The 24,576-nt window shown below is 34.3% G+C and overlaps 3 protein-coding genes across 3 annotated transcripts; 1 reads left to right on the forward strand and 2 right to left on the reverse strand.

Moving 5' to 3' along the window:
- The first annotated feature begins 67 nt into the window (after positions 1 to 67).
- LOC111790015 (putative pentatricopeptide repeat-containing protein At1g09680) lies at positions 68 to 2,140 on the forward strand. The gene has a single exon (XM_023670774.1). The coding sequence runs from the start codon at positions 103 to 105 to the stop codon at positions 1,966 to 1,968; it is 1,866 nt and encodes a 621-aa protein (XP_023526542.1). The 5' UTR covers positions 68 to 102; the 3' UTR covers positions 1,969 to 2,140.
- Positions 2,141 to 4,921: 2,781 nt separating this feature from the next.
- LOC111789896 (aspartic proteinase PCS1-like) lies at positions 4,922 to 6,460 on the reverse strand. Its single transcript, XM_023670614.1, has one exon. The coding sequence runs from the start codon at positions 6,370 to 6,372 to the stop codon at positions 5,080 to 5,082; it is 1,293 nt and encodes a 430-aa protein (XP_023526382.1). The 5' UTR covers positions 6,373 to 6,460; the 3' UTR covers positions 4,922 to 5,079.
- A 10,628-nt stretch (positions 6,461 to 17,088) lies between these two features.
- Positions 17,089 to 23,956, reverse strand: LOC111790466 (NADH dehydrogenase [ubiquinone] iron-sulfur protein 1, mitochondrial-like). The gene is made up of 5 exons (XM_023671371.1): positions 23,350 to 23,956; positions 22,497 to 22,749; positions 20,918 to 21,212; positions 18,630 to 19,004; positions 17,089 to 18,266 (listed from the first exon to the last, which is right to left on the reverse strand). Exons 1-5 carry the CDS (start codon positions 23,765 to 23,767, stop codon positions 17,367 to 17,369), a joined length of 2,241 nt encoding a protein of 746 aa, XP_023527139.1. The 5' UTR covers positions 23,768 to 23,956; the 3' UTR covers positions 17,089 to 17,366.
- Between the last annotated feature and the right edge of the window lie 620 nt (positions 23,957 to 24,576).

Consider the following 24,576-nt stretch of genomic DNA (forward strand, 5'->3'; position numbering starts at 1 on the left):
AGAACACTTTTATTAGGAAGGGAAGAAAAAAAGTGTTTTTGGGGAAAGAAAATATGGTGGGAAATTTGAAAGTATGAGAGTATAAAATGAGAGAATAGAAGTATGCCACTTTTCAGTCACTGCTCGCTGCTGAAATTATGTTCTTCCTCTAATGGCGCTCGCAGGCCTCATCGAATCACATCCATGGCCGCCAATTCCACATTCAAACTCTCCAATTTCTCCAATTCCCTCCCCTCCAAACCTTCCTTCCGCTACTCCACATGGCACTCCCCACTGCCTCCGGCGGCGGCAGGCGATCCTGTACTCGCCGCCGTCTCCACAGCCATCAACAACGTCGAAACAAAGCCTCTCGCCTCTTCTCTTCGGCGGCTCCTCCCTTCCTTCAAACCCCACCATTTCATCGACCTCATTAACCATAACCCCTTCTCTCTCTCCCCTGTCTCTCTCTTCTCCTTCTTCAATTGGCTCTCTTCTGTCCCCACCTTTCGCCACACTCTCCAATCCTACTGCGCTATGGCTAATTTCCTCTGCGCCCATCAAATGTTCGAAGAATCACAATCGATTGTCCGATTTCTCGTCTCCCGCAAAGGTAAGGACTCGGCGGCTTCGATCTTCGCCGCGATTCTTGAAATTACAGATACGCGTTGTTCGAATTTTGTATTTGATGCTTTGATGATTGCGTATTCGGATTCTGGGTTCATATCCGATGCGATTCAGTGCTTTAGGTTGGTCAGGAAGAGAAATTTTCAAATCCCGTTTCGTGGATGTGAGTACTTACTTGATAAAATGATGAATTCAAACTCCCCTGTTACGATTTGGACGTTTTATCTGGAAATTTTGGATTCTGGATTCCCACCTAAAGTAAAGTATTTCAACATTTTGATTAATAAGTTCTGTAAACAGGGAAGCATTAGAGATGCCAGGTTGATCTTCGATGAAATTGGGAAGAGGGGTTTTCGTCCCACAGCTGTTAGTTTCAATACCTTGATTAATGGTTTCTGTAAATCCCGAAATTTAGATGAGTGTTTTAGGTTGAAGAAAGTCATGGAAGAGAGTAGAATATATCCTGATGTTTACACTTACAGTGTTCTGATTCATGGGTTATGCAAGGAAGGTAAGGTAGATGATGCAGAACAACTGTTCGATGAAATGCGTCAGAGAGGATTGAGGGCAAACGACGTTACATTCACTGCTTTGATTGATGGGCAATGCAGGAGCGGACGAATTGACTCAGCCATGAACACTTATCAGCAAATGTTAGCCATGGGAGTGAAACCAGATTTAGTTATGTATAACACACTCTTGAATGGCCTTTGCAAAGTGGGGGATGTTAGTAAAGCTAGGAAGCTAGTTGATGAAATGAAAATGGTGGGGATGAAACCAGATAAAATCACTTACACAACACTCATAGATGGTTACTGCAAAGAGGGAGATTTAGAATCAGCCATGGAGATTAGGAAAGGTATGAATGAAGAAGGGGTTGTTCTTGATAATGTAGCATTCACAGCCATTATTTCAGGTTTGTGTAGAGATGGAAGGGTGATGGATGCAGAGAGGACGTTGAGGGAGATGAAGGAAGCTGGGATGAAACCCGACGACGCGACGTATACTATGGTGATCGACGGGTATTGCAAGAACGGCGATGTTAAGACAGGGTTTAAGCTGCTGAAAGAGATGCAGAGAAATGGCCATAATCCTGGTGTGATAACTTACAATGTGCTTATGAATGGACTTTGCAAGCAAGGACAGATGAAGAATGCCAATATGCTGTTGGAAGCAATGCTTAACTTAGGAGTAACTCCTGATGACATTACATACAATATTCTGTTGGAAGGGCACTGTAAGAGTGGAAGAGCTGAAGATTTCCTTCACCTCAGAAATGAGAAGGGGGTCGTAGTAGACTACGCGTATTATACTTCTTTAGTCGGTGAATACGATAAATCGTTAAAGGATCGTCGAAAGAGGTGATGAAGGTATGTTGCGGAATTCAAACTTGTCTTTTGGTTGATCATTGCATTACTTCTCTATATAGAAAGTTAGCACGATGGAGATATCTAAATGTGTCTGCTCGACTAGAATCAAACACGTTATGTGCCTGCATCTTTCTCTTTCAAGTATAGATTAGTTAAACAGCATGTTATCAAATTGCATCTGCATCGTACCCTAATGGGCACTTAAGAATATGAATCAAATTCAATGGCATAAAGGTAAAGACAATTTTATATGTTTAAAAATCATACTCTAGTCCACAACTTTTGAAAAATGGTTCCACACAATCATTAAGAATAAATGATATTGAGTGTCTTTAACGTATCTAATTGCTAAGTTATATGTCATATCATTTTTCTCTTAAACAAATCTCGAGGATAATATAGAATCATTTTTCAAAAGTCGTTTTAGTTTTTAATTTTTGAAAATCAAGCTTCTAAACACTATCTCTACACATGATTTCTTTGTTCTTCTATCTACTTTTTAGGAATGTTTTTGAAAACCTCGCCGAAACTTAAAAAATACATTTTACTTCTTTCGTTTTTAAACTTACAACTCAACCAAAATCGATCCTAATCAGTTGGCAAAGATAGTATGGAGATATGAAGATGATTTAGTTCGACTAGTTCGGTTTTTTCGATATTGGCTTCCTACCCAAAGCCGATCCGACTTAGTTGGCAAAGATAGTTTAGAGATATGAAGCGGGTTTGGTTCGATCGGTTCGACTTTGGGTTTGCAGCTCTAATATGGAAGAAGAGGGGGAAAAGTCGTTGCAGCTTCCCTCCAAAACCTGTCCATTTGTGCAAGGAAATAAAGTGGGCGAGCACTAAAGGGCAAAGCCGAAAGGAAGAGGCAAGAAACAGGCTGTCATGACACTCATTTGGGGACCAAAACTAAAAGAAATGCACTGTTTAGAGACATTTTTCAAACAAGACGGCAAAGTCTTCCCATTTTCATACCCATTACCCTACAATTTCAAACAACCCAAAAACCCTCCTCTTTTTACCCTACTTGCTTTTTGGGGAATGTGTCGCAATTCTAAAAAATATCCTCTAAATTTATATATACCCGAGTAAACGAGAGGTACATGAATGAACTAATACTACATTTAAATGAGAGCCATCTTGAAATAAGATGACTAAGTTATTACTTGTACCAACAAGATGCACTTTCTATTTCGGTGATTCAATCATATGAACTCCATGATTAATGTGCTTTACTTTGAGCAATTCTATACGGGGTGATCTTTTCCTAGGATGCATGTGAATGAAGATAAAAAATGTTGGAAAGACTTGTTTTGTTCGGTAGGAATATTATTCACTCTTAAGAAGCAAAGAACATAGGTAATGTGACTATGTCATAGGGGATGCAGAGGAATATCGAGGCCATCATATCTAACTTAACATATTCTACACATCATCAATTATCTCACTTTTTGAACGATGACAAATCAAGAAGAACAATTGTCTCGCGCTCGCTCGTGGTTAACCAAACACAAAAATAATTATTATCAAGAATATTCCTCATAAAGAGAGAAAAAAAAAAAAAAAAAAACCCAAAATGGAATAAAAAGAAAAGGTTAATAGATTCGTCACTGAATTGAAATTTAAAGGTGAATTAAAATGAGAAGATTAAAAGAGAAAATTTGAAAGAACATAGAATAATATTAACCTGTAACCCAATACAGTGTTGGTCGAGTTGTTCGTTGGTTGGTTGGGTTCTCCAAAACCACTTTCCCTGTCGTTGTCGCTGTCGCTGCTTACCCGTCCTCACCCATTTTCCAGCTGCCCTTCTATACAATCCATTTAATTTTCTTCCACTTCATCATCAAATTTACATTTAATTATTCTTTTGACTTCGTATAGTCAAAAAAGTTTAGATGCGCTCGTTTCCTATGTCAATACATATAGCAATGATGTGACTCGATCTGTCATCGACTAAGGATTCGAGTTTCATTATATCGTTAAGAAAGGAGTGGTCTTTACCAAACCATTTCATATTGTATCTACTTTAGGTATAAGATACGTGATTTTGTTCAGTAGAAATAGTTGTTTGTACTGTTCGAGTTTTCGATTTCATACACCTTTATTCACCATCTTCCTTCCGACTAAACTCCAACACAAGTTTATACATATGTATCGAACATGGACACAAATAATTACTTGATCTTAATCCAATACAAATTAAAACATTATATAAATAATTAAAAAAAATATTCTCTACCGTCATTTCTATAACAAATTTATAAATATTTTGAAGTGAATTATAAACTTTCCTCGCTTCAATCTTGCTCATATAGTGTCCCGACTCCGATCATCTCACTCATGGTAATTCTTTTGACCACAGTAAAAGTAAGAGTAAAAAAAAAAGTAACCGAATGAAAGAAGAAGTGTAGACGCAAATTNAAAAATTGATGCATAAATAGAAACACATAACACTTTAAAAAAGTAAATAAAAAACCTAAAAAGAAGTGAATGGAAGGAAATATGTTAGGAAGTGCCACGTGTCAAACGTAAACATGGAGCAAGAACCCCAACATATCTAATCATGTGTGTGTCGGGAATAATTCAGGTTAATGGTTTATTTATTTATTATTATTTTAAATATATATATATATATATATATATATATATATATTAATTTTTATTATTTTTTTAATTCTTTTGTGGGATTTGTTTAGGTCGGCAGATAGGATCAGAATTAATTTTGAACACCAAGATGTCTTTTGCTTCCCACCCAAATTAAATCATATTGTTCATTAATAAACCTTATATTATATGTCTAATTAAATCATATTGTTCATTAATAAACCTTATATTATATGTCTAATTAAATCATATTGTTCATTAATAAACCTTATATTATAACCTTATTATGTCTAATTAAATCATATTGTTCATTAATAAACCTTATATTATAACCTTATTATAAGTAGTCTGAGGAACAAATTTTTGTTTTATTATATGAAGTATGAAACTATATACACACATATTTATATACACACAACTCAATAAAATATGATGATTATACAAACATCTTCCAGAACCCTCCACAAACCCTAACACGTGTAGAAATCTTCATCGTCCATCATCACTTCAATCTGCTACAGTCGGCTCCACCAAACCCTATTCTCCTATTGGCCAAATCATATTCTATCCACGTGTTCTTCTGATGGACGGTTCCGATTATGTTACTCGCAATTCCAAGCCTTCCCGACCGTCCAAACCCCACACACTTCACTCCTTTTTCCACTTCCGTCAAAACCCCCTCTCCTTTCCCCACCGAAATCTCCACCCCATTCTCAAACTCGAACGACATGTCGCGAATCCTCCGACCCACCTCCGCCGTCTCGCCGTCGTTGAAACACATGTCGGCCACGGCGGCGTATTCGTACCCTTTCTTCATTAAGGGCCCCACTAATTTGACTATCTCTTCTTTAACCTTCTCGTACGCTTCGTCCACTAGGTAAGTGAGGTCCGAACCGGAGTCAATCATGGTTTGACCGGACCCGCTCCTATCCGGTTTGAAAACGGCCGACGAGATATTGAGACGGTTCCCGGCTATTTTTATGCCCTTCAATGGGAGGGTGTACGCCAGTGGATCGAGATTCGGGGAGCGTTGACTTTTGGGGAAAGTCAACAAGGATATATATTTGAAATGGGCAGAATTGGGGTTGTCGCCAAGGTAGAACAGGCCGGTTGAATCCGGTCCAGTTCGACCGGGAACGCAGTAGGAGAATTTGGAGATTTTGGCTTGGGAGACGAAGGAGAGACGTCCAGTATTCATTCCCAAAATACCCCTGTTTTCAGTGGAGGCTTGAGCACAGCCAAGGATGACAGGAGGGGTAGTACGGGAATTTGAGAAGGTGAATTTTTCTCTTACGAGATTACCCTCAGCCAAGGTACCATCAGCGTAGAAGTAGGAGTAATGACAGAGGCGATTTTGGTCACAAGAAGTGGGAAGGGTAAAATCAGGAATTCTGGGTTTGCAGAGAGGATGATTACAAGGGAGGAGAGAGAAAGAGGAGGAGAGAGAAGGGTCGAACGACGCCGTTTTGGGCTTGAGCAATTTCTTATGAAGTTTCCGGTGACATTGAATCCAAGAAAGCTGGCTGCCGGTGTCCAAAACCAAGTCCGTGGGCTGCGGCGGCGTTCCAATAGGAAGAGAAACGACAAGGGCGGTGGAGTATTTGAAGGGGAGCTTGACGGAGCCGTAGGAGGAGAGAGAAGAGAAGAGAGGAGAAACAGGGGGAGAAACAGGGGAAGAAACAGGGGAGGGGCGTTTAGAGACAGAAAGAGGGAAGGAAAGGGAGAGAGAATGGGAGTGGGAGAAGGAGAGAGAGAGTAGAGAGAGTAGAGAGAGATAGAAGAGAGAGAGAAGCATGGTGGGTTTTTTGATGGGTTTTTCTGGGATTGGTGAAGTGCAGAGGTTGGGGAAGGATTACATATATATATATATATATAGAGAGAGAGAGAGAGAGAGAGAGAGAGAGAGAGAGAACAGAGGAGAGGGTGGGCATAAAAGCACCAAAAAAGAAGGCCAAAAATGGGGAAAAGGAGAGACGCGTTTTCTTTGGAGACTTGTTAACATCTATTAGTTTACAGACACACATACTTTTTTTTTTCTTTTTTTTATTTATTTATTTATTTTTTTTTTTGGTAAAACAAATAATGTTTCTTCTATTAAATTCCATTAATTTACTTTTTTCAATTTTATGAATTTATTCCACTAAGTTTCAATAGATTTGTATTTAAGATTAATAATTTTGAATTAAAATTAAAAGTTTAAGCATTTAAATAAAAAAAATAAAACGCTTTTAAAAGTTATAAAATTTTAAAATTTAGAGACTAAACTTGTAATTTAACTCTCTATATTAAATTTTAATATTTAATTTTATAGATTTTTTTCAAGTCGAGATTAACATGATAGTCAAACCGTTACAAATTTAATAATATAGAAACTACGATATTATAAACTAAAATTTCAAAAATAAATTTATAAACTAAAAGTAATTTTTAATCATTGTTTTTGTAAATATATAATTTATTCACATGTAATTCAATTAAAAGAGAATCGGGAGAATAATTGCACGAGTTAAAATTTAAGTGCGTTGAATTAAGGTAAACTCTTACTCGATATTTCTTGTTGGTTAAATAGAGGGGGAGCACGAACGACTATGGAAGAATGAATGAATTTAGCAAATTTGACATTTGTTTTCACATCGTAAGTTCACATGACAAAATTGAACAATAAAATTGATTCGAGTTTAGTGAATAAAATATCAGTTATAATTTAAAAAGTGAGTAATTCAAACATCTGTTTAATGAAAAACTAAAATAAAGTTTTTTTTTTTTATTTATTTATAAAAATATCAAATAACTTAAATTATAAAATTCGTATTTAAAAAAATGATCGGGTGTTAAGTGAGTTCACTGTTGTGTTCATTATCTCGTTAGCTTAGAAGAGACTTAATGATTGACTTAACTTCTAAATGATAAACATAAATAATATAAAGTAGTATTAAGTGCGTCAGGAATCGACAAAAAAAAAAAAAAATGATATTATTAAATAATTATAATTGAGTTTGAGTATCGTTTATAATTTATAAATTGACAATTGACCCACCGAGACTATCAGTACTGATTTGATATTTTGTTTAACTTCGTCAAATTTGAATTCGAAATTATTTTTCAAATACTAAAATCAAATCAAATTATAATTACAATTAATATTAATTTACAAATTTAAAGACTTCGAACCGCTAAAATAAGTGTTCTTTATTGTTGAACTTTGAGCTCAAGCTCTTAGTACAACAAAACGATTTTAATATGTATCGTTTTATTTGTTACATTCATATGTTAGCTAAAGTTGTTGCATTGGTATTTGATGAAGTAAAATAAATTGAAAGTGACTTAAACGAGAACGAGATTATTTATGTGTTTATTTGATTCTAAATATCATTTACTCCAATTTTTTTCGTTATCTGTAATAGTTAAGGAGCATACCCACGAGGTTTATAATCAATAGCATTTTGGTTCCTTTGTCAATTTTATCGTAAACCGTTAACTTAGTATTTTATAATTAAAAGATAATTTTATATGTTTTTAAGAATAAAAATATATATTTTTCTCTTTTTTACTGTGAGATCCCACGTTAGTTGAAGATGAGAACTAAATATTTTTTGTGAGGGTATGGAAACCTCTCTGGTAGACACGTTTTAGAACCTTAAGGAAAGAATCGGAAGGGAAAGTCCTAAGAGGATAATATGTACGGGTAGTGATGATCAATGAAGGATAAAATTGTCAGATTAAAATCGAGGGACAAAAATGTAATTTTATCCAATTTTGGTTCGGATAACTAATATTATTTTAGTATGCAACAAATAAATATCCACAAATTAATCTTAATATATATGTTGATTTTTGTGCTAATAATGATGTAAACATTTAGTAAGCTTTGAATTAAATGACACAAATACTAAAATAATAATAATAATGATAAATAAAAAATAAATAAATAGAAAAGCTAGTCTATTGAAGGGATGTTTTTTCTTTTAAATAAATAAATAGGTAATTTTTCCTTTAATTTCTCTCCCACTTTTTCTTTTGTATTATTATTATTATTATTAGAATTAAAATTATTATTTTTGTCTACTTTCCCTTTTGGCTGCATTGCCCCTTCTTTATTAATTGAAATAATTTGTTTATATGNCATTGCCCCTTCTTTATTTTGTTATTTTTATTTTAACACACACACATATANTTATTTTTATAAATAAAATTGAGATTATATTTGTATTATTTTTTATTTATGGAAACAAATATTGTGGGGCCAAGTGGTGTTCATGGGTGGGCCCTATTAAAACTTGATAACTCAAATATCAATACTTTATATTATACAACATATATTTAAATTATGTAATTATATTAACCACAAAATTAATTTCTTTATGTTATGTTCTATAACATTTTAAGTCTACTTTTATGTGTGGAATTTCATATTTATTTTCTAGCTTTTTGAATCTTCAAATTTATTTTTCAAATTTTGCATTAAAAACAAAAAAAAAAAAAAAAACTATTTAAGTCTTATTGTTGTGTTTTTTCATTTTAAATATTTAGAATTTGAGCATCGAAATTACATAAAAATACGTCTTATATTTATTTATTTGACTAAAAATATTATCTCGATTTTATTAAAAATAATTTTTAGGAGTAACTAAATAAAAATTAATTGTGAACCTGTGGTAAAATATATATAAAAAACGAAAAATTAAACTATTTTTTAAAACTTAAAATTAGTGTATTATTTATTGAATTATAATATAAAATAAATAATTGAAAAAGAATATATTTTATAAAACTAGAGGAAAAAAAACAAAAGAAAAAGAATATTTGGAAAAGGTCGGACCAGGAAATAGTGCCACGTGTTTTTTTGTCATAAAGGAGAAGATAAAATAGATATTAGTTGGATGTTTTAAATTTTTGTGGTTAAATATAAATGTTTAATTTAAGATAGAGAGAAAACAAATTATATGTTAACATCAAAATTAATGTGGTTCAAGATTGAACAGATGTAACCCTTGTTTCACACATTTTTTGTAAACAAATTTAGTGGGTTTTACACCTCATTCTTCCATTTAAACATAATATATATATATATATATATATAATATAAAGTACTCAATAGACGCGTTTTAGAATTGTGAGGCTGTTAGTGGAGTCAGAGGGGACAATATCTGCTAACGGTGGACTTGAGGTTACAGACGTATTGTTATCAGTCTTACAGTTTTAACACGTTTTTGTTAGGGAGAGGTTTCCACACCCTTATAAGAAATGCTTTGTTCTCCACTCCAACCGATGTGGGATCTCATAGTATCAGAGTCATACATCAAGCGGTGTGCTAGTAGGACGTTGAAGAAAGGAACCAAACATTCTGTATAAGAGTGTGGAAATCTCTCCTACCCAGTGTTGGTGGATAGTGAGATCCCACATTGGTTGGAGAGAGAAACAAATTCAGGGTTTTTCAGCTTTCCTATTTACGACTATGTTGTTCTAAGGTATTTATTTTTGAAAGTTAAGTCCATGACACGTTTTATAAAATATTTTAAATGGGTCTTTTCCACCTGTTTTAGTCATGTCATACATGTAGTGACGATCTTGTTTTCAGTATAAAAAGCGTGTCGTTATACTAACATATAATTTCTTAATTTTATAGACGGTTTCTGACTCAACGACTTTTTTCTATTACCACAAAGGAAGTATGAAGATTCAAACATCTGAGGTCAAGTGGAAGTCGGGGTCCGCTAAAGTTTGAGCTCTCTCAATTTGTAGGCGTGTGGATGGTTCTAGAGAAATGATAAGGACTTGTTTTTTGTATGGTTCCTCACACACGTCTTCTTTTGCATGCAATAAAGTTACCTATGAAAACGAAAAGGCACGATTTTATTTCTTTCCTTTGGATTTTGTACTTCCACAAATTAATTACTACTTTTAGTTTTTTTAGTTATTAATAAAGTAGCTTTTTTAATATCTCCTTCATTACGGGTTTATATTTTCGTGACTTTATCGACATTTTCGTCTGTATTCTCATATGAATTCGACATTGACGTGAAGATTAATAAATTGAAATTTCTATTATATAGTTAAAAAAAATCATTAATGTAAATATAATAAGTAATAAATATTTGATCTTGTTTTAAAAAGTATAAACATATATACTAGTAGAGGCTTTTAGGTCGGGATCTCACAAAAATCCATTTCTTGGAGGCTCAACGTTCTCACTGGCACACCATCTGATGTTTGGCTCTAATAAATTTGTAACAGCCCAAGCCCACTGTTAGCATATATTGTTCGCTTTATCCCGTTATGTATCGTCGTTAGCCTCATCCATTGGAGAGATTTCTAAACTTATAAGGAATGTTTCGTTCTCCTCTTCAACCCATATCACGGTATTGATATTTGAAATCTCTTTCGCATATTCACCTATATCATCAAACTGAATTGATTGAACTGTCGGTTTGGAGTGGTTCAATTTGCTCCATGTGACCGTTTGACTCGATTCTTCATGTTTGTTTGATATGCTAGATGGTTGAATTTTCGGTTTGTCACTCAAATTGAGTCAAATCGAACTAATTACATCAAGATTCTAAATTCAACATCTGACGGTTTCGACACTCTCTTGCATCCTTCATAAATTTGGTCATGCCACCAACTTGTCTTAAATTACGAAGACGATCCCAATAAACCAACACAAAATCCTTTCAACATAGAGTTGTTTCAAAGTGCACGCCGTTAATTTTATTAAGGTTTTCTTAACAATAATTACATATTATCATGAACTCTCTGATTCTCATTCGAACGTGATCTCGATTTACTGAAATACCCTTCTTCTCGTGGAATATTTTACTATTTCAAATGGTAGATTTTGTTTTGGAAAGAAAGTAAGGAAGGATCACGAGAGCAAAGGGATCACGGGATGAGTAATTAATAGATGACATAAAAACAGACCAAAGCTTCACATTACTCTTATGACATGTTCCAAAGATGCCAAACAATTTTCGAAGGTTTGTGAAAAACCACTGTCGTGTCCACTTTAAAATGAAATTGTTTTTTTGTTTTTTGTTTTGGAATTTTCTGTTTTAATTAGTTTTAAAATATCATCCCCATACTATGAACAAACCCTATTCCCTTTTTCCCATAATCACACTCCTACACATGTTCATATATTTTCTTTTTGAGAACTTTAATTTTGGTTCATTGAACTCAAAACTTTTAAATTCAATAAATAGTTTCAATTACCTAAGTTTTTTCATTAATATATTCGGGTTCGACTTTATCCCAACAGACCAACCCGAGTCCTTTCAACATCTAACATGCTTTATTTTCACTCGCATGCATCTCGGCAAATTTCTAAGAGGATCATGAAGTTTCTATGATTGATCTACTGAAAAGGAATGTGCATCTTGTTGGTATTGGTCGTAACTTTCATTTTCTTTAAGTTTTTCTTAGTCATTCTATCCTCAATATTGCTTTCATTCATATGTGGTATCGGTTCATTCATTAACCACTCCTCTACTCGGGTGTCACATTTAATTTTTGTGTTTTGTTATCGATTTAGCTAATGAAAGTTATGATATTTGATTGATTATAACTATGATAATAATCCACCCTAAATTATTTTAAGTAGTAATGAGTTATAATTGTTAGGGTCGCACAACAGCGCACACACTCGATCTAGATGAACACAAAAATGCAACCAGAATATTGGCTAAAGAATTTGTATTGATGATGTGTAGGAGAGAATACAAGAAAGTACAGAAAAATATAGTTCAACTTACTATATATATAGCTTTACCAGATATAACTATCTACTATGTATAACTATCTACCCTATATAATTTTACCGGATATAGCTTTTTACTATACATAGCTATTTACGACAATTTACTTTATATGTCATATATATATATATAGCTTTACTATATAACACTAAGCTAAGAGAAAAGAACTGTCTCCACGTAGTAACACGAGTTCTTCTAACATGCTTTGTTCTCACTCACATGTTTCCTTTATAGGAAATTTTTCAAAAGATCACCTAACGTGGAATTGCTCAAATCGAAGCACGTTTAACTTTAGAATTCTTATGATTGAGTCAATGAAAAGGAAGATCTACCTTATCGGTAGAGTTCTTTTAAACTAACGTATAGTGTCTATCTGATTTTTAATATGTAATAATTAAAGAAAAATGTTGAATGAGTCGATTTTTATTATTATTATTATTATTATTATTTTTGGTAGATTATGACATCCCTATTTAAGAGGGATGTTTTATTAATTAAATTTGGGTAGGTTGAACTTTGTCATTTTTGAAATATATTGAAAATATATTATATTGTTAGAACCTAATCTAAAGTAGGCTATACTTTAAACAAAATTAAATTTGGGTTTAATTGGGAGGCTTACATGAGTTAGGTTGGTGAATAGAATCTTTACTTAATTTTCTAAACATTCAAATATTGTCGTTTTTTTTATTAATATTAAATTTTGTTAAAGTAACCCATCATGTTTTGTCTCTTTTAGAACAACGACGGTTTGAATTTAGATTAAATTATTAAAAAATACTCGTTAGGTGGGATTGGTTTCAATTATATCCTTGAACTTTGAAATTTTTTATTTTAATTCTTGGAGTTTGACGTTTGTTAGCAGATATTGTTTACTTTGACCTATTACGTATCGTGTCAGTTTCATAATTTTAAAACATATCTATTAGGAAGATGTTTCACACTTTAAAAAATGTCGTAGGAATATAGTTACCATCAATACATATATAATATATATTATATGATATGGTTTATGGAATCTATGTGATGCACGTCTTCTATTATTGATGACTTAGAACACTACAAACCATACATATTATATAATATTATATTTTAAATTAAACAAACAAATAAAACGAAATAAATATAATATTCAAATTTATTTTGATAGCTCACTTTATGTATAATTTTTTTTTTCCAACTTTAATTTAAATACTTTTCATTTTAAAATTATTTAATGGGTATATGTATTTTTTTAATTCGAGAATCAAACTATCAAAAAAAAAAAAAAAAAAAAAAAAAAAAAAAAANGTTCATATACTTGATAATTCGATTAACTCAAACTACTCCATCCAAACTATAAAGGCTCGGTTAGAATTTTTATAAAAGTATATATTTAGTTTAGTTTGAGGTTTACATTTTTTTGGTTGGGACAACCCGACCAACTTAAAAATATGGTTATAATCCAACTCAACCCTACCTTATTTTTTAAAAGATTAAGAATATTTAACGCTTATAATCAATTTTGATTATGCAAATGTTTGATATTTGAATTATAGAGGTTTTAGTTATTATTATAATATGTAGGGTAAATTAGTAGGATTTTTGTAAATAATTAAAAAAAAAATCTAACCCAATTTAAAAATAGACGGCTGGCTTGGCTTGGTTTGGGTTATAAACTCTGTTCAAGTAGGTCCAGTAACTAATCTAATCAATCTAAATTTTTTTTTATTGGTTTAAAGATTTTTTTAATCCAATCTATATACATGTAATTTCATATTTAATAAAATATTAAAATAGATATTTAAATATTTAAATTTAAAGACAAAATAAAGAAACATTCATTTAAATAATATTAAAAATGGGAAGTTTAGGGTTTTAAATAGAATTTAGGAAAACGTAAAAAAATTTGAATATAATAAAAGTTCATCAAATAAAAAATGGAAGATATTTTTTAAAGCTATTACTTTTATTTGTTTTATTTATTTATTTAATTAATTGTAAAACTGAGATAATGTATAGATCAACGCGTGTTTAACTTTAATCACTTCAATTATGCTTAATTAAAACATTATTTTGTGCATTAATTTGCTACACCTTTATTCAACAGATTCTCTGTTTTGTTGAAAAATTAGCAATGACTATAAACTAAACCGAAAGCGACTCACTAACTCGGTTTGCGGTCGCGACAATACCTCTTATTTGTTGGTGGTCCTAAAGCTGGTTTTTCGGGAAAAAACTCGTTCTTATCTCGCTTACAACTTATTACCTTACTAAACGAAAGGAAAAAGCACGTATGTGTAACAGAGCAAACTTACCGCTAGTAGATATTGTTCACTATGACCCGTTATGTATCGCCGTTAGCCTCATGATTTTCAAGCGTGTTTAGTATGGAGAGGATTTAGTCCTACTCCGACTAGTGCTTTGCATCGTCGAGTTACTGGCTCTGATACCATTTATAATAGTCAAAGCTCACCGCTAGCAGAGATTGCTTGCTATGACCCGTTACGTATCACCGTCAGCTTCTACATCCTTATAAGAAATGTTTTGTTTCCCTCTCAACTGAGGTGGGATTTCACAGTGAATTGTTCTATTACAAGGGGAGAGGACAAGCTTAATTTTTTTTTTCTTTTAATTTTTTCGATATGAACAAACTCAACTGATTAAGACATACAGCCTCGACCAAGAGAGTAAGACATTGAATCTCTCTAACTCTACCTGTTTTAGATGATTTTAGACACTTTCATGTATACCCTTTGACTCTTAAAAACGCGTTTGAAAAGACACTTAAAAAAACTCTAAAACGATAATAATGTTCCTAAGTTTGGACCCATAATGAATAGTGTAGATAAGCTCCTACCTTCACTTGTTCTTTGTCTTTTTAAGGTACCTGTCTTGGACCACTTTGGTCGCCCAATTCATGTGTCAAATGAATATAAATCTTTAAATTCTCCATTTAATTACACCGTGTTCATTGGAACGGTTGCTTTCAAGGTAGTCGAAGTGAATTGAAAAGATCAATTCAAAGGTTGATAGCGTAATTTGTGAGTTATTTTTAGAATTTACTTATTGTTCGTTTTGATAATTTATCTGCTATTTTCAAGCATGTATCCTTATACTATAGGATTGAACAAATAGAAGTTTTAAAGAAATTATCGAGAAACTCGAGTGAATCTGATGAAGAAATATGAAACCAACGGAATTCAAGAAGGAATTAGGGCTTAAGGCCGGAAAGAGCTAGACAGCGTTCAAGCATTTCTAGTACTTTAACTTGAAATGCCTCGATTTAAGAGTTTTCGTTTGTAGCATCTTAATGGTCCGAGAATTTATAACGTAATCAAATTAAAGTTTTGTTAAGATTGAGAACAAAACACACAAAATGGGCGTTTGTAACTTGGCCTTTAAAGTTGTTCACAAAATGGAAGACAAAATGGAATGGAGCTTCACATGATTATACACACAAAGGAGTGTTGGTGGGAAGGAGAGATACTCATCATGTCTCATAAGATTATGGTCTTCAATATTTAGTTCATGTGAGTGATATGCTTTTGGGATTCAATAAATGTTACAATAATTTTGATGGACATAAACTATGAATAATAATATATTTGTCTCGATTCAATGTTTACGATCACATTCATATTTTGTTTATCATACATTCTTATTTCTATTATTGTGATAATGAATTATTTGTAATATAAAGGATTCAAACATCTTCTTCGCTAGGACCATCGACATTTGAGATGATAATTGGCACTACATAATTGAACTTTTTTCTGGTAATATCTGGTCCATCGAGTAAGCCGATATTATCACTATACCAACATTTGTATCACTTTGATGTTACTTTTACTTAAAGAGAAATACAAAATATAGAATCCGACACATTTTGTTCCACCAACTTGGTTTGAAAACTTTATGCCCATTCTAAATTGTAATCAAAGGTTTGTTCACCAATTCCACTTTCAACATGTATTCAAACAACCAAAACTTCAAATGCAAGAATACTTTTTGTACCAATGTTTCAAATCAAAGTATGAGTAGTTGAATAACTGGGCATGCACCTGTGTATGAAGCTCATCGTTTAGATCGTCCACCTCCACAAAAACAACATCATCACGATCATTCTCGTATCACCATTGATGGTATGATCGTAAAAAATACGGGTTTGGTTTGATAATCATCTTCAGTGAGCAAAAAGGTGTTCAGATGTCTCTGAGCTTGCAGCACACATACTACACAAGGAGATGACTCCATAACTAAGCCATGAATCATGCGAGAAAGAAATAGACTACCAACTCACTCTTCGAAAGATTAATATTCAGACCCAAAGCCAACTCAAGAATACTAATGATTTAAGCAGACAAGCACCATGAGACATTAGTTGACAAAGGCAGTCAGATACCAAGATGAATAGAAAGGGTGTGGGGATCACCTCGTCGAATACCTTAGGAAGGAATAACGAGAAATGATCACCTCGTCGAATACCTCGGGAAGGAATAACTTTACCTCTAGGATTACCATATCAGTAATCGAATAGCTAACCCCATAGATACCACCATGTATCAAGTATGATACATTGATAGATTGCAATATCATCAAACTTGTCCTAGTACTGTATAATGCAACAAAAACTCTCATTCTTACCATTTCAATATCTCTCACATGATGTCGCACGAGTCGGCCCATCTGCAAACGATATAAAGACTAAATCGAAGTATCGGTTAGTTTTTCTTTCCACAGTTGACTCTAATGCCACTGAATCCTAAATACAAAAAGTGTAAGCATGAAGAAAGTTATCTCTTTATAAGAAAACAATGCTGAAGAACCAAACTTCAAATGACATTGTTCACGGAAATGGTTTCCCATTGCAAAAACATGTTACAGCGAAACAAATAAAGCCTGGTCACCATTATTAGCAGCACTAGAGGGCGTTCCAGACATCTGGTCTAATAAGAAGAGAAGCCTTGCACAGACTTCGATTAAACAAAAAATCCCAAAAAACATGGGGAAAGGGGCAGAAGAGTAAATCTTACAACACTAAATAATGAAGAAAATCTCACTTTTTAGTCAGCAACGCACTGCATTGTGCCATGATTTTCGATGCCCTTGTAATGGCGTCGGTCATGTAGAAGTTTTCGATGGTACTGCCAAAATCAGCCATGTCCATCTTCTGGGTGCTTTCAGGCTTAATTGTAGCAGAAAATGTAGCTGGCTCTCTCTCATCCACCTGCAAGAGGTTTGGGGCCACAGTCCTTATCCGGGACCTTATAGCCCCGAGGGAATCATATGGCAACTGCAGACCAGCAACCTCAGAAAGAGCACGAATTATCTTCCAATCATCTCGTGCATCACCAACTGTTGGTACAGCTGGCAATGTTTGTTGGGCACAGCCTTCGGTATTTTCATAGGTTCCTTCCTTCTCGCTAAATGCTGCTGCAGGGAGAATGACATTCGCTCGATAGACACCTCGGTCCCCATGGTGTCCTTGATAAACCACAAAAGCATCCTTTGGAACCTTCTCCAAGTCCACATCATCGGCTCCCATCAAATACAAAAACTTTGCAGACTCAATGCTATTTACTGATTCTGGCACGAGTCCAAGGTCAAGGGCTGCAGCCTGGGAAGCATTCAAAAGCAATACATTGTAACCATTCCAGTCAGGTCTGACCACATTATTTAGTTTCGCAATGTTTTCAACTACAGAAAAGATTGCATCTTTGTCCTTTCTTTCAAAAAGACCAGCACCAACAATGATAGCTGGATTTTTGGCATTTTTTAGGATCGAGCAGAAGGGATGGCGACCCTCAGCTATGTCAATAAGTGCCTGAGGTCCTGTTCCAAGGTGCTCATGATCATAGTTGAATTCAGTAGATGGGCCAACATAACCAACTTTAGCATGAGTTGCTCTTACAGTCTTTCGAATTCTTGCATTCACCATAGCAGCTTCAACCCTTGGCTGGCAGTTTAGTTTGAAATAGTGAGGCACAAAGGATGATACTTAAACACATAATAACATCAACCCAACTAGATCTTATCTCACAATAATCCACAAGCATACGTGATCTACGCACGTTATCAGAAATATATTGAGAGAGTTCAGGAGACCAGAAAGAAGATTAATGTGATTTTCATTGCCACAGATCAATAGAACAATATACTAACAGACTAGTGATAGTGATGCGGATTGTAAGTTAATAGATCAAAATAAACTAGTTACACCTTTGAAGTTCTAAAAATAACAATATTATAAAGCAACTATATCAAACACAAGCTGAATATAGTAAGTCACCAGAAGAAGTTGATAAGGTTATAAAAGTACCTGAGTACCAATCAAAAGAAAGACATCTGCTTTCTCAAGACCAGCAATACCAGAATTCATCATATACCCTGAACGCAGGTCCGCATTAGGTTGTGGTCCATTTCCTTCACACCATACATTATTGGATCCCAACCTATTTAAGAGATCTTTCAGAGCAATCATAGACTCTGCATCAGATAGTTTTCCAGCAATTCCAACAATTTCCTCAGGCTTAACCTGATGGGCAGCTTCAGCAACGATGGCAAGGGCATCACGCCAGCTGACAGCCTTAAAGCGTCCATCAGCACCACGGATCATGGGATCGTTTAATCTCTGCCTCTTGAGACCATCATAACAAAAGCGAGTCTTGTCTGATATCCATTCTTCATTAATATCCTGCAAATCGTAATTGGGGAAGTTATGCATCAATTTGATGTGTTCAAATATTGCGAGTCTAGTGGAAAGTAATTGGTGAATTAATGCAAACTTGATGTTCAAAATCTTGCAAGCCTCCCCAAGAGGTTCAAACAGCCATCAATCAAAAGGAAAAGCAAACTGTCCTTTTGTTCCTTTAATATGAATCTACTCAATTTCCTTGGTCAAAGTTTTGATGACGTTACTATGATGGGGGATTTTCAAGATTTGTAAATTATATCTCATATTGGGAGTAATCGCTGTTCTAAATTAATAATGATCATTTAAACAGAGCCACACTTTCATAGATCGATTGAAAGAAATAATAAACCAAAAGAGGAACCTAGTTACCCCAAAAATGGTCTCCAATCAATCAAAATAAAACCTATTGTAGTTCTAAAAAACTGTAAAAAACAGAGACTCAAGGAATATGTGATATCTAACGAGGGACCATACATCACCCCAGGCCTCTCAATCCCTCTAAAAGTTATATTGTTCACTTCCCCCTAAACAAGAAAAAAAGACACCATAAAATAGCACAAAAACAAGCACACCACAACAAGTGACCCTTTTCACAGAATGGGGAGGAAGAACTTCTTCACCAAAGAACTACTCACTCTAGTTAACGTTTCAAAAAAAACCGCTCCACACTGATCTACCGAATTCACAAGATCATACAAGGTGATCTAGAATTAGATTCTCGGCTGCTCCCTACAAAGGATACATCATAGGAGCCCAATCGATTGGGGGTCTTCCTCTGAACACGATCTAAGGCATGAACTTTGCCATAGAGCAACTGTCTTACAAAAAATTTACCTTCTTCGAGATTTTGACCATCCAAAGCAAGGAAAAGATGGGTGACTTGAAGGAAAAGAGTCACCCAACATCAAAAGAAATAGCTATAGCAAAGCCTTTCAAAATGACTACGGTCCCACAGGCATGAGTCTTTTCTGCCCTCAAAAAGAGAAAAATAACCCAAAGGAGATAAAAAGGCCACAATGGATGACTTCCTATCAGACAGGTCAACAACAACCATGGAAATGGGCGAAGAGTGCCCAGAAAAAGGATGGAAGCCACAGAGTGAAATTTTAAGGTAGATGGAAGGGAAAGACGAGGAAATAAAGCGCAAAGAAGTCTATCCCCAACCACTTATCTTCCCCGGATAAGTATTCATCCCATTTCCACTAAACAATAAACAAAACTGAGAGAAGAAAGATCAAAAATAGCATTCCACAACTTTCTGATAGTACCTTTTGAAACCACCTTGAAAACGATTTGTAGAAATGGGACCGTTGTTTAATCATGACTACCTTATGCCATAAAATATCAAGCTCCCAAGGGAAGCACGGCAACCATTAAACCAACAAGGCATTGTTGCACGCCCTTAAATTCCTTATACCTAACTCCCAAACTCCATCAGTCTAGCCACCAAGTCTCAATCCACCAAATGTGAACCCTTTCCTTCCTCTATCCCTTCCCATAAGAAGTTTCTCACAAGTCTTCCCGGGGATTTGCACACCACCACTCAGATCCTAAAAGAAGATGGGATATAAATTGGGATTCCACCAAGGACCGTTTCTATTAGAGTAAGTCTCTCTCCCTAGAGAAAAAATTTTCTTTTTCACAAGGATAAACGTCAAAAGATCTTCTCTACAAAGAGCCACTTGGTGTTTGGGGCATAGCCCCTGCTTTTCTTAACTTCCATTTATTTATACTGAGAAGTTCTTTCCTACAGACAGGATCACATGAAAGAAAAAAGAGACAAACAACAAAGTTAGTAGTCAATCACAAAAATGCAAAATACATTCTTCAGCTTCAGCAAATGGGCATTTCATAGAGATATACAATTGGCACAGGTAAGTGAGCATACTAGGTATGAAAGATCCAAAAGCTACCTCATTTAACCGAGGCACGATACGCATAACCTCTGGACCACGGCTGTCAATTCGAATGTTGGATCCAACGGCATCAGTAACATCAATAGTCTCTGTACCCTTCAATTCCCAATTCCTGGCTTTAAACGCAAAAGGCTTTGAGGTCAATGCTCCCACTGGACAAATATCAATGACATTCCCCGATAGCTCACTAGTCATTAGCTTTTCGACATAAGTCCCAATTTCCTCACCACTACCACGACCCAACATGCCTAGATCTTGTACCCCAGCAACCTCTGTAGCAAATCTCACACACCTGAAGGAAGGAAAATTGTTCGTCAAATCAGATATTTTAGTAATGATAGAATGTTAGACCAGTTACAGAAAAACCAGAACTAGAGCAGCGTTAATAAACATTAATGTTCATAATTTTCTGTTTATTAAAAAAGAAGTATTATTTTTAAAGTACAAAAAGGAGACGAGGCATTCCCACCAACCAAGGGGATTACAGAAAGGATTTCTAACTGGCAAAGATTAGGATCAATTATATAAACAAAAAACTTTTGAGATTAGAGACCAAGTAGAAGCAAAATTCCACGTCCCCATCAAGGTTCAGAAAAACATCACAAGGTGAGTCTTTCACTTGAAAAACTTTTTTGTTTCTTATGCACCATATGCTCCACAGTAAGGCCACCACAGTGTTGGCCCAGATAATTCTAGCTTGTTTACTAATCTTTTTTACTTCTAGTATCTTTAAAAATTGAGCTTTTATACTAATAGTATCATTGTATAGTTATAAAATTTACAAAATATATATACATTGAGATCGTATCCAAATTTTGAAAAAATAAATTGATCTTGAAAGCCACTTTTTATAGCTTGTAAATCTGGAAAAATCTATGTCCTAGTGGTCATCGGGGCAAGTAAAAAAAATAAATATTCTCCAAATTGTCTCTTCAGATTGGCAAATGTGTGCTAAACAAATCGGGACAATACTCACGATCATTAAAAAAGAGAGTGATATTTTGTGAACATTTTTATAAGTTTTAGAAGCAAAGAGAGGGGGGGGGATATGAATGGCAGAAGAATTCTGAAGTTGCAGAGGCTAAAAATCTTATTTCTAAGTTAATCATGCAGACAATGAGCATGTTAAAACCTCTCGTAGAGTAACAAGTAATATACTCATGGAAATACCAGGAAGGACCTACGGGTGATTAGAAAATTTGTAGTAGATGAAACAATCAAAAGATGAATCTCAAGCGACTATTATTCAAGAAACAAAAGCGAGAGGAGTTGCTACTTGATGAAAGAGTAAATAAATCTATTTGGAGTTCTATGATAACTTGATAAGCAACTAGTAGAGTTCTACTCAGATATATAGAAGGAAAAACAAAATGCTAAGCATTCAAATATTGCCTTCTTAGAAGCCAGACACTTTACATGGTATGGCTATTCAAACAAAGAACTCTTAGACAAATGTTCCAAATTCAATTTTCATGTAACTACTTACGTTGAAATTATTCCATTTGAAGTTCCCAAAAAAAAAAGCTTTAAATCAAATAATTTTCCTCCAGAGAATGTGTAAGCTACAAAATCTGACCTGGTACACTGAATACATCGTGTCATTACAGTTTTCACTAGAGGACCAAGGTTCTTGTCAACCACTGATCTCTTCACGTCAGTAAACCGCCCACGATCAGACCCAAATGCCATAGACTGATCCTGAAGATCACATTCTCCACCCTGATCACAAATTGGGCAATCCAATGGATGATTCATCAACAAGAATTCCATTACTCCTTCTCGAGCCTTTTTTGCCAGTGGGGTATCAGTCTTAATTTTCATTCCTAGAAAGGAGATTACTCAGATAAATTACTACCTTTTCCACACAAAAACAAACCATGCATCCTTTCAGATAGATAAGACAAAGAGCTACCATTCTGAAATTATTATCTCATTCATCACTCAAGATTACACCGCATAAGCCATATAACAATTCGAAAACTAAACCCTTTTAAGAATCTCAGTATCGCCTTAAATGGATGAAACAGAGTATCCTGCACATAAGCAAATAATCACCCACACGATAAACATAGAAATGAAACAAACTCAACCAGAAAAGGTGGAGTATGCAATAGCAAAGTTATATCCAGAAAGAAAAACACCGATACTGTCTTAATGACCCTGATAGCGGAAGAACAACGTCAAGCACAAGATAAAACGAGAAAAGAACGCTAGAAAACGGCGATTGCTCTAATCGTACACATAAACAAACAGGATATCATATGCACAACAGGCAGATGTCAATTAATCCTTCATCAATTTACATAATTGAAACCTACGAAAGCTATAATCAAGCTAAGTCAATTAACTCGTCCTATGTTAGAAATCCAACACAAAGACAAATTGCAAAAAAAAAAAAAAAAAAAAAAAAAAAAAAAAAAAAAAAAAANGAGCGGGCATGGCGCAGGAAGCAACGGGCTTGGGGGATTTCTCGACTTCAACAAGACACATACGGCAATTCCCAGCGATCGAGAGACGACTGTGATAACAAAATCTAGGAATGTCAACCCCAGCGATCTCACAGGCCTGAAGAACCGTCATACCCTTAGGGACTTTGACAGGGTACCCATCAACGAAGACCTCGATGGCGTCCTCAGGAGAGGAAAAATGGACGCGAGCGCCACCGACGGGGGTCCGAGGAGGAGGCGGGGCAGGATCGGCCTGGGGTTGGGCGGGGGAGGCATCAGCGTTGTGAAGCTCAGTGGTGGAGACAATGGGTCGAAAATGGAGGAGAATTCTAGGGTTTCGGGAGGCAAGAAGCGTGGAAGAAGGCCTGAGAACTCTGGAAGCAAGGGAACCCAACCCCATCGTTGGCAATTGAACGCAGACGGAGGCCCTGATTGATCAGAAGAAACCCCTTATATACGTGATTTTGGAAGAAGAAACAGCAATGGGTGCGTGAATTTTTTGGCGAAGAAGAGCAGTAGAAGCGATGAGTTTTGGAATCTTCGTTGAAGTTCCAATCTTTATGATCACAAACTTGTTACCGAGTTCAGTGATTTGTATCGGTTTTGGAAATTGTATGAACTATTAATTCTATTTATATATATTCACAATTTTTAAAAATTAATTAATCTACTAAATTTTAATTGGGTAATGTTCGATTTTTTAAAATTATACTTATTTTTTTACAAATTCTTTACCATAATTACATTTAATTTCATAATCAAAATTTAAAAAAAAAATTCAAAACCTGATTTATTTTGAAAATATTAAAAAAAAATATAGATAACCAAACAAAAAATATATATATATTTTTCATAAACTTAATTGATAAAAATTAAAAAATAATAAAAAATCTTATTAAACATAACTTAATTATTTAATATGGTGTATAATAGATCTAATATTTTTTTAAAAATAATCGAGAATTTACTGTAAATTTTTTTTTTCTCCTCTATCCTCGCTAAATGATGGTAAATGATGATCATAAATTCGAAGTTGAACTCAAAAGAAAAAAAATATTTTTTTTAAGTATATTATCCACCAAATTAAAGATGAGTGTTAATTTGAATAAAATTCAGCTAATTAAAGCATTATAACCTCGTTTAACATTAGAAAGTTTGAATAAATTTTTATCTCATATTTTAAGTATACCATAATATAAAGTATGCATC

This window comes from Cucurbita pepo, chromosome LG03, assembly GCF_002806865.2.
Source record: "Cucurbita pepo subsp. pepo cultivar mu-cu-16 chromosome LG03, ASM280686v2, whole genome shotgun sequence".
Taxonomy (NCBI): domain Eukaryota; kingdom Viridiplantae; phylum Streptophyta; class Magnoliopsida; order Cucurbitales; family Cucurbitaceae; genus Cucurbita; species Cucurbita pepo.